The sequence below is a fragment of the Genypterus blacodes genome, unplaced genomic scaffold, assembly GCF_046128005.1.
Source record: "Genypterus blacodes isolate CSIRO-AG114 ecotype Tasmania unplaced genomic scaffold, CSIRO-AGI_Gbla_v1 ptg000055l_1, whole genome shotgun sequence".
Lineage (NCBI taxonomy): Eukaryota > Metazoa > Chordata > Actinopteri > Ophidiiformes > Ophidiidae > Genypterus > Genypterus blacodes.
Genome location: NW_027466867.1, coordinates 1,245,336 through 1,259,927, shown reverse-complemented (window position 1 = coordinate 1,259,927; position 14,592 = coordinate 1,245,336). Strand labels below are relative to the sequence as shown.

General features: G+C 47.1%; 2 protein-coding genes across 3 annotated transcripts; one reads left to right on the top strand and one right to left on the bottom strand.

Annotated features, from left to right (window-relative positions):
* Positions 1–11: 11 nt before the first annotated feature.
* Positions 12–4,318, bottom strand: mto1 (mitochondrial tRNA translation optimization 1). The gene is made up of 13 exons (XM_076152027.1): positions 4,209–4,318; positions 3,737–3,941; positions 3,445–3,644; positions 3,232–3,349; positions 2,823–3,121; positions 2,625–2,737; positions 2,221–2,411; positions 1,960–2,090; positions 1,254–1,458; positions 908–1,082; positions 673–782; positions 427–584; positions 12–307 (listed from the first exon to the last, which is right to left on the bottom strand). Exons 2-13 carry the CDS (start codon positions 3,924–3,926, stop codon positions 137–139), a joined length of 2,061 nt encoding a protein of 686 aa, XP_076008142.1. The 5' UTR covers positions 3,927–3,941; positions 4,209–4,318; the 3' UTR covers positions 12–136.
* A 389-nt stretch (positions 4,319–4,707) lies between these two features.
* On the top strand, positions 4,708–13,370 carry LOC143002082 (ataxin-2-like protein). Of its 2 annotated transcripts, none has more exons than XM_076152026.1 (23): positions 4,708–5,424; positions 6,177–6,216; positions 6,532–6,588; positions 6,978–7,049; positions 7,192–7,345; positions 7,784–7,905; positions 8,053–8,144; positions 8,261–8,509; positions 8,759–9,207; positions 9,316–9,393; positions 9,499–9,609; positions 9,718–9,801; positions 9,942–10,003; positions 10,213–10,556; positions 10,669–10,738; positions 10,819–10,953; positions 11,064–11,127; positions 11,208–11,389; positions 11,541–11,679; positions 11,809–11,918; positions 12,025–12,204; positions 12,381–12,552; positions 12,671–13,370. In XM_076152026.1, exons 1-23 carry the CDS (start codon positions 5,300–5,302, stop codon positions 12,718–12,720), a joined length of 3,141 nt encoding a protein of 1,046 aa, XP_076008141.1. In that variant the 5' UTR covers positions 4,708–5,299; the 3' UTR covers positions 12,721–13,370. The 2 variants fall into 2 exon arrangements, with proteins under 2 accessions (XP_076008141.1, XP_076008140.1); XM_076152025.1 differs by having other exon boundaries at positions 11,520–11,679.
* The last annotated feature ends 1,222 nt before the right edge of the window (positions 13,371–14,592 follow it).

Sequence of the window (14,592 nt, the reverse complement as noted above, 5' to 3'; positions counted from 1 at the left end):
GCGTATTAAAGTTATAACATTTCTTTTATTCAGTAAAAACTGTAAATGTAAATAGGACACTGAAATAGCATAATTTATTTTTTGTACATTTTCAGAATACAAACATTTGTTACAAGCTGTTTGATGAGTCATCATTTCACTGAGGTAGAGACACATTTCTAGCACACAACTCCCCTTCTCTCTCCTCCTTCTGCTCAGGTCGGGTTCTGTGCGTTCTTCTCTCCTGTCGCTCCGTTTGGCGTACGTATCTGAGGAGATGGAGTATCGCAGCAGGCGTCATACCTTGTAAACGTGTAGCGGCGCCCAGCTAGAAGAAGGGAGACATTAACAGATGTGAAAGGGGCTTTGTCATTACAGTACAAGGCTGTTTCATTGCCGCATTGGATTCATTTTGCATTACAGCACATTCTGTATTTTCAGACTCACTGTGCTTGGTCGAACTCTGTCTAGAATCTCTCTGACTTCCAGAGACAGAGACACAGGCAGGGACATGTAGTCTATGTCCTGTGGGAGAGACATGTTCTCCTCCCTCTGAATCCTCTCTATCTCTTTCCTCTGCAGGTCACAGTGCGGCTTGTACACAGCTGAGTGACAATCGGGAGACATTTGTTTTTAGAGAAACAGTAGTATGCTGAAGTAGTAGTATCATGTCAGTGTAATCTGTGTCTCTACCCTCTATTTTAAGTCTTTGGGCAAATTCCATGTAGGCTGAAAGACGTTCTGGGAAGAAGGTTGCCAACATTTCAAAGGTCACCTCGTTGTACCGCAGCAGATCCATCCCGCTGAAAGACAAGAAGCCACACAGGATCTCAAATTAACAGCAGATGTACTTCTGACTGTATCCTTAGATGAAAAGTCAAAACGTTTGAAGCCCTGACACTTGTCTTGTTATGTGTCCATCACTTACGTCAGGGCGACGTTCGTCTTCCTCTCACTTATGCCAATGTCTCCCAGTATTTCTGTCCATTTGCTATTGGACAGAGCCAGAGACTGAAGCGCTGAGAGTGCATCGTGAAGACTGTCCCGCACTCTCACGGCCTCTTGGTAGCGTGTGGAGGACACACATCCGACCTCCTCAAACCCTGTCGGAGGAGAAAGCTTGTGAGAGGACAGAAAGTAAAAGACAACAGGAGGAGAGCAGGATTTATGATCTCTCTAAAGCTTAACAAACTGTTGTGACGGCTGAAGTTACCCGAGTGAGACCAGTTTTAAGTCAAATGTCTTAATAACACATTCAGCCAAAAGGTACCAACCTTTCAGAGTGAGGCGGAGGTCAGCGTTGTCAGGCCTCAGGGAGGCGCGAAACTCTGCCCGGCTGGTGAACATGCGGTAGGGCTCCGTGACGCCTCGACTCACCAGATCGTCAACCAGAACTCCGATGTAACTTTCTGTTCGAGAGAGCGCCGCTGGAGGCATGCAGAGCGCCTGGCGAGCGGCGTTCACCCCCGCCCACAAGCCCTGCCAAGAGGGAAAGGGAAAAAGAAAAGAACGCTCCTCAGGTTTCCAACAATTCCTGCATCATATCAGAGAATCTGTAAGGCAATCTGGTGTTTGTGTTGTTTATTAGGAGAGCACGATGTGTGAAATCTGTCTGGACAAACATAAGATTGCATTAAATCTTCAGAACGCAAGCTGTTAGACTGCTCAAGCCTGGAAAACAAATGCTCCGAAATGCAAATCCCATCATTGTAAAGGTGAATACATGCAAACCTCAACACAGAGACAGAGGAAACTCCCAACAGTCCCAGAACAGTGGGGGTCCATTGTTAACCAAATTAGAATTCAAAGCAGCTTCCAAAATGTTTGCAAGTCAATAGGAATTTAGCCCCTCCCATCCCCCGACTCACATTCACAGAAACTACTACCAGTATTACCTGTAAGACAGAAAACGACTCATCCTGTTGGGAAAAACAAAGTTTAATTTTTAGTTAGTTAGTTTAGTATAATTAAAACAGCTACCTGTGCGGCCGCCTCTTCGTAGCCTGTTGTCCCGTTGATTTGCCCAGCCAGAAAGAGCCCTTGGGTGCTTTTCACCTGAAGAGCAGGACTCAGCTGAGTGGGGCACACAAAGTCGTACTGCACACCGTAACCTGGACAAACCCAAAAGACCAAACAACATTCAACACTATCTTAGGTGACACCATCAAGGGATTGTAATTAAATGTGTCTGGAGCCGAGTGTTGATCATATTTCTGATTAATATCTCGTCTGATAAGTTACCAGGTACGCGGATCTCTGCTCTGTGCAGCGGTGGGATTTCTCTGAGGAGGCGGAGCTGCACGTCGGGGGGCATGGTCATGGACAGACCCTGGGGATACAAAAGGTCAGAGGTCACCCCCTCAGGCTCAAGCCACACCTGATGCTGTCGTCCTGGGAACCGCAGGACTCGTGATTCGATGGAGGGGCAGTATCTGAAAGAGGTGGCATAAACAGTGTATACTCCCCACAGCGTCATTACTACAACTATTACATCACAGATACACCGACTGTTTGTGTGTTTGTGTGTGTGTGTGGGTGTGGGTGTGGGTGTGGGTGGGTGTGTGTGTGTGTGTGTGTGTGTGTGTGTGTGTGTGTGGGTCGGTGGGTGGGTGTGTGTGTGTGTGTGTGTGTGTGTGTGTGTGTACCTGGGGCCCTTAGCATCTTGCTGTATATGGCAGTTGAGGTGAATGCTCTCCCTCACCACTCTCTCTACACCGGGGGTCGTATACGTCAGGTGACAGGGCAGCTGCTCTTCAGGCTACAGACCGACATTCATCAACTCATGAAGAAGTATATAGAATAAGTCTTCGTTTATTGTGTGACAAGCTCAAATGTGTCCTAACCTTGCAGCGTACGTGGGTATTAAGGAAGCTGAATGGGGTGGGGTGTTCGTCAGGAGGAAGAAGCTGAGCCAGGGAGAAGTCCACTGAATCTTTCTCAATCCTGGGCGGTGTGCCGGTCCTTAGCCTACCCATCCTGAGCCCCAACCTCTCGCTTAGAGTTTGGGACAGTCCAGTGCCTGACGGAGCATCTCCCATACGACCCCCGGGGGAAGTGGTTTGGCCCATGAAGAGGGAGCCGGACAGGAAAGTGCCCGTAGTAATCACCACAGAGTCGGCTGATATCGACTGGCTTCCGTTTGCTGATGATGTATAGATGATGAAGGAAGTGTAAATGCATAAAGGCTTGCTAGAGTATCTTTCAACCCAAGTCCTTCAAAATAAAACTCTGTAAAAGAAAAATCCTACCAACCCAAACGTATCCCAGTGATTCTGTGTTGTCCGGCCTCATCTGGGTTTGGTTCAGTTATCAGCAGCTCCTCCACGGATCCTTCCAACACCGTCAGCCTGGGGGTTGACAGCAGCTCCAACTGAGAGACAGACAGACAGACAGAAGGACAAGCAACTTAATGAAGTCAGAAGGGGAAAATTCAAACTCATTATTCTACATCTGAGTGTGTGATACCTGGATGAATTCCCGGTAGCGCTGGCGATCCAGCTGGGCCCTTGGACCCCACACAGCAGGGCCTTTGCTACGATTCAAGATGGAAAAATAAATCCCCGCCGAGTCCGCTGCTCGCCCGCACAGCCCATCCAAAGCATCTACCTCCTTCACAAGCTGGCCCTTCCCTACTCCCCCCATAGATGGGTTACAGGACAGGGCACCTACAGCAGAGGAATGTGGTGAGATTGATTGCAATTTGAGTAAGATGCGAGATGGAGTGCGTTGTCTGTATCACAAAAGCCTTTGGTCTCACCAATGGTGTGTATTTTCTGGGTGACCAGGAGGGTTTCAGCTCCAACTCTGGCGGCTGCAGCGGCTGCCTCTGTCCCTGCGTGGCCCCCACCAACCACAATGACATCATACTTGTGTCTGGCAAGGTTACTGGCACTCCTAGAAACCAACAAGAGGACGCTTTGCAGGGGGGGAAGCTTCTTAGACAGCATTTGAGACACACACACCTGTAAAATGACAGAATGAATGGTGACAAGTGTGGACATCACAGTGCAACCGTTAATTAGCCCGGGACTTATTTGAGGCCAGCATGTTTCATGAGCTTTACATCTGTATGTTTGATGATTCCCTCACCCCCAAGAAAGTAAAATAGGATAGATAATGCCAGCGGTCGCACGTTCTCAAGTAGATCATAGTCTATTTAACTCGTCTCGTGTGTACAAAAGCATTGTCTAATGTTTAAACAGAGTCTTGTGCGTACTAAAACGTTACTCACCAGTTTCTTGGACAAGAGACTAACGTAGTTTATTAATCAGATAGATCCATGTGAAATTACAACTCGTCTAGAAAGGACAAACGCTCCTTCCGGAGGCTGCCATGCTGTTTGTCATCATAGAGCCGTATTATCCTGTGTATACACGCACTGATGGTTTCTAATCAAGTAGATTGAATCATTCGCGGGCTTTTGTTATGCTGAACGAATCAAATGAAAAGAACAGCAGCAACTCAGTCACTCAAGACCTTAAACACATCAGACGTAATGAGATTAAATGCAGTACATTGTGCATAAAAGGAAACAAAAATGCAGTTTGTGTGGTTACGGTGGCTGCCACGTGTACAGTGTAAACCCTCCACTCGGCTTTATTTCAAAAGCAAGTAAACATTGATTTGTAATTAGACATTTATTAAGACGTCAAAGCGCCACGTGAGCGCGCGCACTAGTAGGTCAAAGGCGCACGCGCACGTCAACGCCCCCTCCCCCTTTCCCTTCCAGCCGGTTTCCAGTCAGCCGCGCGCGGATTGAGTCAAGAGAGCCAACCGAGAGGTGGTGTTGACCAACCGCGGCAGGTTTTCAGCCCGAAACCTGATAATTTTACCTTTTAAAAGCTCCTGACAAGCTACGCTAAGACCTCGATTTTGTCGGAAGGGTCGTCGGTGCCGGAGCTGAGTCGTAACAGCAGAGAGAAGAGAAGTAAATCCCGGAGGGAAAGCACCCGAAGTGAGCTTGAGGATCAGAGCTAATGCTAACGAATGCTAACTAGCCGTTGCTAACCAAACGGAGGTTCGATTAATTTGCGTAAGTTTACTTTCACATACTCGGCATAGGTGCGGAGGAATATTGGCTACGTTTGACGCTACGGTTAATTAGACCGGCGAAGTCTCTTGCCTTTTTAGTGTGTAGGCCACAAGCGACTGGTATCCAGCTAGTAAGCTTAGCCACAATAGCCGGCATTGGGGTTAGACCGGCTCTGCGCTCTTCGGAACAGGTGATTTAGCTAAAGATAGGTCGCTTTTAAAGCAGCGACATCAGAGGCTATCGGTGTTTATAAGTTAGCTTATAGTTAGTACAGCCTTGTGCTTCGCAATGCTGAAGCAACCACAGCAGTCCGGACCGGGCGGACGAAAAGCGTCAAACGGAACTTCGGGCCCTGCCGGGATGTCTTCCCCGGCCAGCGGGATCAACAGCGGTAACAGGACACAGGCTGGGAGGTGAGTAGTCTGGGGCTTTCTTTGCAGGACAGTCCGGGGATTGTCCCGAGGTCCCGAGGCCTACCGGTTAAAGCGCTGTGTGCATGAGTGGGCGTTACTTAAATGTAGCTTCTTTCTAGTCCAATTGGGTTGCCTTTGGCGAGATGGACATGAAGTTGTAACCAATCAGGGCGCACACATTGAACTCGACGACAAAAAAATCGTGGTAGGCCTTTAGTTTGGGGAAACAAACGAACAATTAATCATGCACGTGATACAAACTAACGTGACCCTATCAAAGGCCTAATCATTTATGAATACGATATTAGTTTCAAAAAAATCAGAATCTTGTCGATAGCGTGTACTCACGTAACACTGTAGATTTCTAAAGCTATGGCAATGTTACAAGCGCTCTTTTTTAAATGAATGTGCGTTCTGAATATTTGTCGGTCTTTATTTTGTGTCGGTGTATGCTGAGCAGTAATATCATTCCATTTACGTGGAACAGCGTATGGGGCACAAATCCTGCAATAACACAGAGCTGTGTAGCATTTCAGTAAATGAAAATGAGTGAATGAATGAATTTGTGTGGTTATTTTCGCTCAAATTGGTGAGAGGGCTGTATAGAACCTCAAACTACTGAGGTCATCTTCCTGACCTCCAATATCTAAAATGTGGAATGTGAGTAATGCTGCTTTGAGTAAGAAGCAACACCTATTAGTTTGGAGGAGGTAAACATGTTCTAACTGGGTTACTGGTCTTGTTTCTTCCAGGAATCGAAATTCTGCAAAGCCACCATTCCAGTCAACTCCCGTGAGTATCATGATTTGGAAAAGTTGGAAAGCCATCACACAACACGTAGTGCACACTGCTTGAATGGCAAATCAGAAACATCTATGGTCCCGTACTTTGTTTAAGGTTATTTATTCTCAGATGGGATTGCAGAATTTACAGTTTTTCATGCAGTCGCCCTACTCTTCCCGACCTTACAGTGGATTCAGTCCTTATACTTTTACTTACTGCTATACAGTGATTAGCAAGTCATGTTTGTTAAAATATCGTGCTAGTGTGGTGTATTATTTTTGAAATGGCTTCATAGCATTTTTTGTGGAACCTCTTTTCCATCAGGTGTTTGAGGGTGTGTACAACAATGCTAGAATGCTTCATTTCCTTACAGCTGTTGTGGTAAGTCACGTGGATTGTAATCATTGTCTTTCTCACACTATTAAGTGCTTATTATTCTCTATAGTATGGCCTTAAACTCATGGATTGCAACGCCATTGCAACGCCAACCCATGACAAGTGATATAGGCTGATCTAACGTTAAAAAAATCCTAAAGCCTCCTGTGTGAGGTTACAGCAGCATTCAGTCATACAATTAGCTGGAGATCACAAACCCTGATGTACTCTTCTACATGATGTGGCGCTGGTGAGGCACACACTGTCACAAAAAGCTGACTTTATCCGGCAATCTTGATCCGCAAATGTTTTACTATTTGTTGAAGTATTATTTATCCACAGTCTGTGCTTCCTGTTAAAACCCATTTTGTAAAGAAGACGCTTTTCTCTCTTAGGGATCTACCTGTGACGTAAGGGTGAAGAATGGCAACGCATTTCAGGGCATATTCAAGACTCTCAGCTCCAGAGTAAGAATCACAAATCTTGTCTGTTCAATTGTCTAACAATTAATGAAGCTGTCGAAGTAAACGTTGGTAAGACATTTTCATGGGTTGTTCAATGTTTGTTAGCAGCGTTCTGAACATTTTGCTTCCTGCCTTTTGTCTTCAGTGCGAGTTGGCAGTGGACGCAGTTCACAAACGCACCGAGGAGGACGGCTCAGCTCTACCTCGGAAAGAGGAGATCACTGATACCATGATCTTCAGCCCATCAGACTTGGTTACTATGGTCTGCAGAGATGTTGACCTCAACTATGCCACCAGAGGTACACACATGTGAATGTTGAGTCTTGTGTGAAGAAGGGAAGAGGGCTGTGTAATTTGTTTAAGAGCTCATCCTACTTTTATCTTCTTATATTGTATTATAACTACTATAATTGGAGTGTGTGCGTACGTTTGTGTTATTTGCATTACCAAATTATATTAGTGGGAGACATCAACCTCCCTAGCACCCCCCATGATGACATCGTGGCTTATGTCACTGGTTGGTGACATCATGAATGGAACACCAACCCCTATAATGATGTCATAAATGACAACACAGTTGACACAATCAAGAGACTTCAATGACATCCTGATGTATCGATTGACGCAAGAAGCGACATGAGTGTGTAGGGGCGGACAAATGTGTCATAAAAGCTCAAATGTATGCACGGATGGTTAGAGAACCAAGCGCTGTCTGACAATGTATCTCTGTCTTTTAGACACGTTCACAGACTCCGGCATCAGCTCCACCCGCGTGAATGGAGAACACAAGGAGAAGGTGTTGCAGAGATGGGAGGGAGGTGACAGCAATGGAGAGAGTTATGATCTGGAAAACGATGCAGTAAGTCAGTGTGACACACAGAAACATTGATCGGCCAGTGATGTATTTTTATTTGTACATTTTTAAATATTCAGTCTCTTATTTATCCATGCGTTACACACTACATGTCTTATACAAACTCATATCCTTGTTTTTCTTCTTCCTCAGTCCAACGGCTGGGATGCCAATGAGATGTTCCGGTACAATGAAATGAAATATGGAATCACATCAACATATGACTCCAGTCTCTCCATGTACACGTAAGTCTTCATATGGACCCACTGTCTTTGAGAAGAGTGTTGAATGAAACAACGGGCTGGACAATTGGTTCTGTCACCTCTTCATCTTGTTCTTTTCCCCAACTTTTGCTGTTCAGCGTGCCACTGGAGAAGGGAACTTCAGACAACTACAGGCAAAGGGAGGCACGCGCCGCTCGTCTGGCCAGCGAGATCGAGTCCAGTCCGCAGTATCGCCATCGGGTTAACCTGGAAAACGACGAGGGCAAGAGCGAGGAGGACAAGTACAGTTCTGTGGTGCGGGAGGGAGTTGACCGGGAGAGGGGCCGCGAGAGCCCCCGCGACAGAGAGCGTGAGAGGGGCCGGGACAGTCCTGGAGCCGGCAACAGGTGAGATGGGCGCGCATTGTATGAAATGTGAATGGAAATGTGAATAAAAATGACCGTAACCTCATTTTGTGAAATCCACACTCCACCCTGTCGGTTATCTAACTCCTGCAACTTGAGATGTGTGTGAGATAATTTTGTCTTGGTGAATTGTCTTTTGTTGTTTGTTGCATGCTGCATTCAAGTCATTGTTATTACTTGGACAGATTTTCTTTTTTGATCTGTAACATGTCCTCCTTCTTCCTCTGTCAGGGAAGGCAAGTACATTCCATTACCTCAGCGCCAGAGAGAGATAAACCGGGAACGGGAGCGGGCAGAGAGAGGCTCTGGTGGACCCCCACCTCACAGTCGCCTAAGTGGAGGCTACCGGTCCAACCCGCCATCCTCCTCCTCCCCCAGACCATCACTGCCATCTGCCTCCGGACCCCAGCCCGGGGTCACTCCCTCAGAGCGAGGCAGCCCCCTGTCGAGCCGCGGCGGTGCCTATGCTCCCCACCACCCTCAGGGAAGCCCCAGCCCAGCACCTGGCTCTGGCCCCGCAAGCACATACACTCCTGCCTCTCCCGGGGGACCAGCAACTGCAGCGTCTGCTTCTGCTGCTCCCTCCCCGGCCAGTCCCCCCGGCCCACATGGACACGCTGTCCCCCATTCCCACTCGCTCCCACACTCGCTGTCTGATGCTGGCAGGCCTGTTAATGGAGGTGAGCCGAATACTGTCAGAAATGTTACTTTACCAAAAACTGTGGCATGTTGCTCAACCAGTATCCATTTGAAAGGGTGTAAGATCTGTCTTTTCCCATCCCTATCAGTCTCTACTAGAACATCTCCCAAAGCCCAAAGACCTCCTCAGTCAAGCAGAACAGCCCGCACTCCAAACTCACACACAGGTAAGGAATCTGTCCTCAAATCCAGCTTTTTGGTTTTTTTTTTGAAATTCCTTCCTGTTTTCTTGATGAATAAGTCTTGTGGCATTGTTGCCTTGTGCATTGCAGCCACTCGCTCTCCAAAATCAGGTTCTTCCCAGGACACACCTTATTTGGACACATCTGCCCCTCTGCCTCCCCAGAAGACGTCTGGCCCCGCGCCTCTCTTCCCTGTTGACGGTACTGTCCCTCCTTTTATCTTGTGTTGGTCTTGATGCTGAAAACAGATGAAGCTATACTCTTACAAGATATACTCAGCCATTAGTTTTGTGTGTTTTGTCGTTACAGTGAATGAGATCCTTGCAAAAGAAGCTGCAAAAGAACACGCGGCTGAGAGCGCCAGCACCACAGAGGAAGGCAAAAATACTAAAGGTGTGTGTGGCTGAAGAAATCCTCAAAATACTTTTTTTTTTATACCTCATCGTAGAGCTAAAGTGAATAGTTGTGCCGTGTCTGTTATCCCCTGTGTTTCTTGAAATGTTATAACCTTTGTTTCCTCTCTGCTCTGCCAGCTTCCTCAGTTCAGCAAAGGACACAGATTGAGGAGCTACGTAAATTTGGCAAGGAATTCAGGGTAAGAGTTCAGTTTCCTCTCCATGAAGCATGAAGAGATTAAATCTGTGACCAAAGGAAAGGCCTGAGTCTTCTGTGTTCTGGCCTTTTTCAGTTTGACTACCTCATAAAAATGGAAATGGCATTTGAATTCCTTACTGGAATACACAAAATCCTGTTTGTTGAGGACCTCATCACATGGACTCTACTTTGTTCTTTCCTTCTCTCTAGCTCCAGCCTAGTGGAGGCAGCTCGAGCTCTCCAAGCTCTCCAGCAGCAGCAACCCCTCCTGCCTCCGGTGAGGCCAACCAGCCCATTGCTGCCAGACCTTCATCAGACGCTCATCCCGTCTCAGAGCCCAAATCCCAAACTCAGGCTCCCGGCCCTTCCCAGCCTCAGCCGCGCTCTTCTCCAGCGCCTGTCGAAGATTCAACCACTGCTGCAACCGGGGCCACAGTATCTGCCACCACAGGACCGGCTTCAGACAGGCAGTCACCAGCTGCCCCTCAGCCGGCCAGGACCCCGGGAAGCGAGGAAGTTAGGCCCGAGTCAGCAGAGCCGGAGGTTGTTGCCGAGTAAGTCAAATATGATGACAGATTTTTGTCATAAAAAAAATGAAAATATTCCTACACATTCCTGTCCCGGTGATCTGGATATCTCAACGTTTTTGTGTTTCTGTGTTTCTAGCCAAGTTAAGAAGTCAACGCTAAACCCCAATGCTAAAGAGTTCAATCCTATCAAGCCACAGATGCCTATGGTAAGACCTTAGAATACCTTTCAATCTTCCTTGGTAATTGTCGTGCAGTTTTATCTACATTTGGTTGTGTTGTTACTCAGTCGAAGCCCAACACTGCGCCCACACCACCTCGACCCACGCCTCCAAGCCCGGTGGTCCTTCCACACCCAGGTGGACAGGGACCACTCTACAACGCCCCCTACCTCTCCTATGTCTCTCAGATCCACTCTGTGCAGGTACATGTACATCCACACCCAGACTGACCATCCACATTAATGTTTCATCTGAAACCCTCTTGTGAGAGAGCGTTATCTTACACCTGTTCTGACTCTGCGTCTCTTGCCAGCCTCCTCCACTGTACCAGTACACAATGTCTACAGTTAGCCAGGGAAAATACCAAAGGACCAAAGGTAAATGTGCTGTGCTTGAAGAGGTTGAAGCTTCAGGATTGTGACCCTAAGATCTCACCGGTCACCTTTTGCTCACCCAGGTTCAGTGGTGGCCCCACGCTCCGACCATGGTACCTCAGCTCCTCAAATGCTGCAAGCTGCAGCATCAGCAGCTGGAGCCCCTCTGGTCGCATCCCCCTACCCTCAGTCCTACCTTCAGTACAACCCACAGCAGTACGGTCAGCAGCAGGTCATTCAGGCGATGGCACCCTACCCTGGACAGGTACCTTCATGATTCATTATGTATAACAATATGCCAAAATGTAACTCCTGCTCATTATTTAGAGAGGAGTGCAAACATTTAACAGTAATTCAACAAATACAATTAAAATTCACATTTAACATTCATAAAGTTTCCACTCTCCCGCCTGCAGGTGTACTCCATGCTTCAGAGTGGAGCCAGGATGATCAGTCAAGGCGGTGGACCCCACCCACAGGCCCTGGGACCGCCAGGAGGCCCCCAGTTCCCTTCACAGGGAGATGGACAGCAGGCCCAACAGCAAGGCATATATGGTGGGTAGCACCAAGGTGGAATGTCACTCACTGCTCCCATACTTTGTGGAACATCTCAACACCTTGTCTCAGATCCCCAATGAAGGGTGGTAGGTGACCTTGACTAAGCTGTCTGTCCTTTCTCTGCAGCTCCACAGTCCTTCTCCCATCACTCAGGTGCAGTTCATCAGCCTCAGCCCTCAAGCACCCCAACAGGGAACCAGCCCCCACCCCAGCATGCCACACCAAGCCCCGGACAAGTAAGATGACCTGAAACGACAGCTTGGGTTTCCCAAGTTATCCGGGACCTTTTGTGATCCTTTAATGGTCCATTTGAAATGTCTAATGGTAACATCTCCTCCGCAGAATGCCCAGTCAGGCCCACAGCCCCAGTCCTTGTACCACTCCGGTCCCCTGTCTGCACCCACCCCGCCCAACATGCCACCAGGCCACACGTCTCCTCAGGGCTCCTACCCCATCCAGGGCTACAGCATCCACAGCCACCAGGGCATCCCACCCACATACCCACTGGGACAATTAGCGCAGGTATGTTTCCTCTTGTGCATCTCCTGCTGTACTGTGAACATTCCTTCTCACGCAAGTAATGTGAGCATTTGTTGACCTACACAACAAGTCATGAGGTACTAAGCACTAATCATTGTAGGTCTGATGCGTCTTTATTTCTCATCTAACTTTGGTTTGTCCGTCTGCCGTCCTCTCAGGCCCACGTGCAGGGCGCCATGTCAGGTCCCCACCACTCTGGAAGCCACGGTCAGCCCCAGTTAGTCATGTTGCAACCACCGCCCCAGCAAGGGCCCGGCTCAGTGCCCCAGCACCCTCAGCATGGACCTCAACAAGGGCCACACCAACACTTCTACATAGGACATGCACAAGGTATGAGTCATAATGTAATAAAAATATGAATTTATCACACTTTCCATGTCAAACTGTGGTTGGGTCTCAGTAAATAGTATTTCTGCTGAAGGATCAACATTTTCTTCATCTCCGACAGCAATGCAGGTACAAACACACCCTGCTTCATTCCACCCTACTGGAAACTGACATCCTGAGCCACCACCCCATCCTCTGAATCATCCATGTTGCCTCCTGGATGTGAGGCCCAGACTAAACGTGACTCACACAAAGACTGCCAGGATGGAGAGAAGAGGACATTAAAGTCACTCAGCACCTTATTCTTCTTGCTGTGATGTTTTCATCAGTACCGCCTCCGTTTCAGCCTGAGACGAGGAGGATCTTATAACGTATGAATGATGTTGCCGATGGCAGACAAGCGGAAGCGTCGTCCAACCCCAGCTGCGTCCTGCTCTCCTCTCCAACTTCCTCTTTTGGAGAAGCAAGGAGTCACGCTGCATAGATCGGTTGGAGAGGGGGACAACAGGTGACGAGTGCAGTAGACACTTCCAGCATCACGTTTTTAGCCTTGTGGGATTTTACCATGAAACAAATGGGAAATAAAAACTTTCATAGGATTGTGATGCCATCAATGCAGTGCATGTATCACACACAGATCACACAGCATGAAAGGAGCAATTTGAAGAGGAGAGAGGACTTTTAGCAGTTTTTTAAAAACTTGATCCAGTAGTTACAACCACCCTTGCCCTTCTTCTCTCCAATAGGAAAGTATAAATAAAAAAATGGACAAGACAAAAAAAATAAAAAAATAACAATGACCAAAAAAATAAAGTTTTCAACCTTACTACAAAAATTTGTTTGCGTATCATTTATTTTATTTTTATTACAGCATGGCAAGATGATGAATGTTGGGAAGATTGGAGCGTGTTTGGCGTCTATGAAGGGAGAGTTGTGCTACTGAAGCACTTAACTGCTGCAAACACATTTCTCACCATGACTAGTTTGTGTATAGCAGTTTTAATTTTACACCATAAAACGACGAATGCTTGTCTCTGACACTAAAACTCAAATTAAATTTCAAACAGCATCTACAGGACATGGGGATCATATTCTATAAGATTGGGCAAATTTAAGTTTACGTCCAATTTCCTAAAATGACAGTGACATTGACCAAATCGTTTGTTCTCTTAAAAAGCCCATATCTTGTTGAATTTGAGAGCTAGAGCAGGGTTGGGTGTCAACCTCAGGGTCGCAGTGTGATTATATTTGGCCCGCTAGATAATATCTAATACTACACATCCCAGAATGCTCTGCGAGTGCGTTCTGTGTGACATCACGACCCATCTCTGTGCTACCTGCAGCTTCAGGGGCGGGGCTTTTCAAACCAAGTTGTGCCTGTGGGACACTCGAATGCTGCAAGGAAACTTAGGCCAATTTCCGTGCTGCCAAACCTTGAAAGAGCAGATCTCTACCTCCGTGTTGCCGAGTAACGCGCCGAGTTTGCCCGGCGATTTGTCGACTTTGAAGCCCAGAAATGTAAGTTGCCGTGGAACGCGCACCAACCAACCGCCAAATGGAGCTGATTGAACTCAAGTAATGCTCAAAGTCAAAATATGACTCTGTTTCCTCCCCGACACAATTCCCCAACTCAGTCCCCAAGCTGCTCAAATGCTCTCTATGTTCGGCAGCACATCAGAGTAAATCGGAGTGAAGCAAACTGAGCTTTTCTTTATGCACTTTTGTCTTTCTACTCCAATGCATGGACTGTGAATAGTTGAATTGTTGGATTTTCATTGATGGAACTTATTTTATTTTGGAGGGGCCAGCTAATGGCGCCACTGCAAATGTGGTCGTTGGACACATCAAAGGATAAAATGTTGGGTCACCAGTATTGGCTTTGAATGTACATACTCATACTACATTAAAGTATACATTAATACATCTCTATATGAGTGTCTGTCTTCTGTTGGCTGCACGTCTGTTGTATTCATGTATGCTAATTTTATATTTGTTTTCTAACGTATATTTTTGTATGTGATTATTAAAATTGAGACAGTACCT

Bases quoted from the DNA above. Each gene is read 5' to 3' on its own strand.
- mto1 (XM_076152027.1), bottom strand. From the start codon at position 3,926: ATGCTGTCTAAGAAGCTTCCCCCCCTGCAAAGCGTCCTCTTGTTGGTT. The intron at 2,412-2,624 runs GTACACACACAC...CACCTCTTTCAG, and splicing joins CAAGATGCTAAGGGCCCCAG to ATACTGCCCCTCCATCGAAT. The intron at 585-672 runs GTAGAGACACAG...ATTGTCACTCAG, and splicing joins CCAAAGACTTAAAATAGAGG to CTGTGTACAAGCCGCACTGT.
- LOC143002082 (XM_076152025.1), top strand. From the start codon at position 5,300: ATGCTGAAGCAACCACAGCAGTCCGGACCGGGCGGACGAAAAGCGTCA. The intron at 7,050-7,191 runs GTAAGAATCACA...TTTTGTCTTCAG, and splicing joins TCAAGACTCTCAGCTCCAGA to TGCGAGTTGGCAGTGGACGC. The intron at 8,145-8,260 runs GTAAGTCTTCAT...TTTGCTGTTCAG, and splicing joins TCCAGTCTCTCCATGTACAC to CGTGCCACTGGAGAAGGGAA.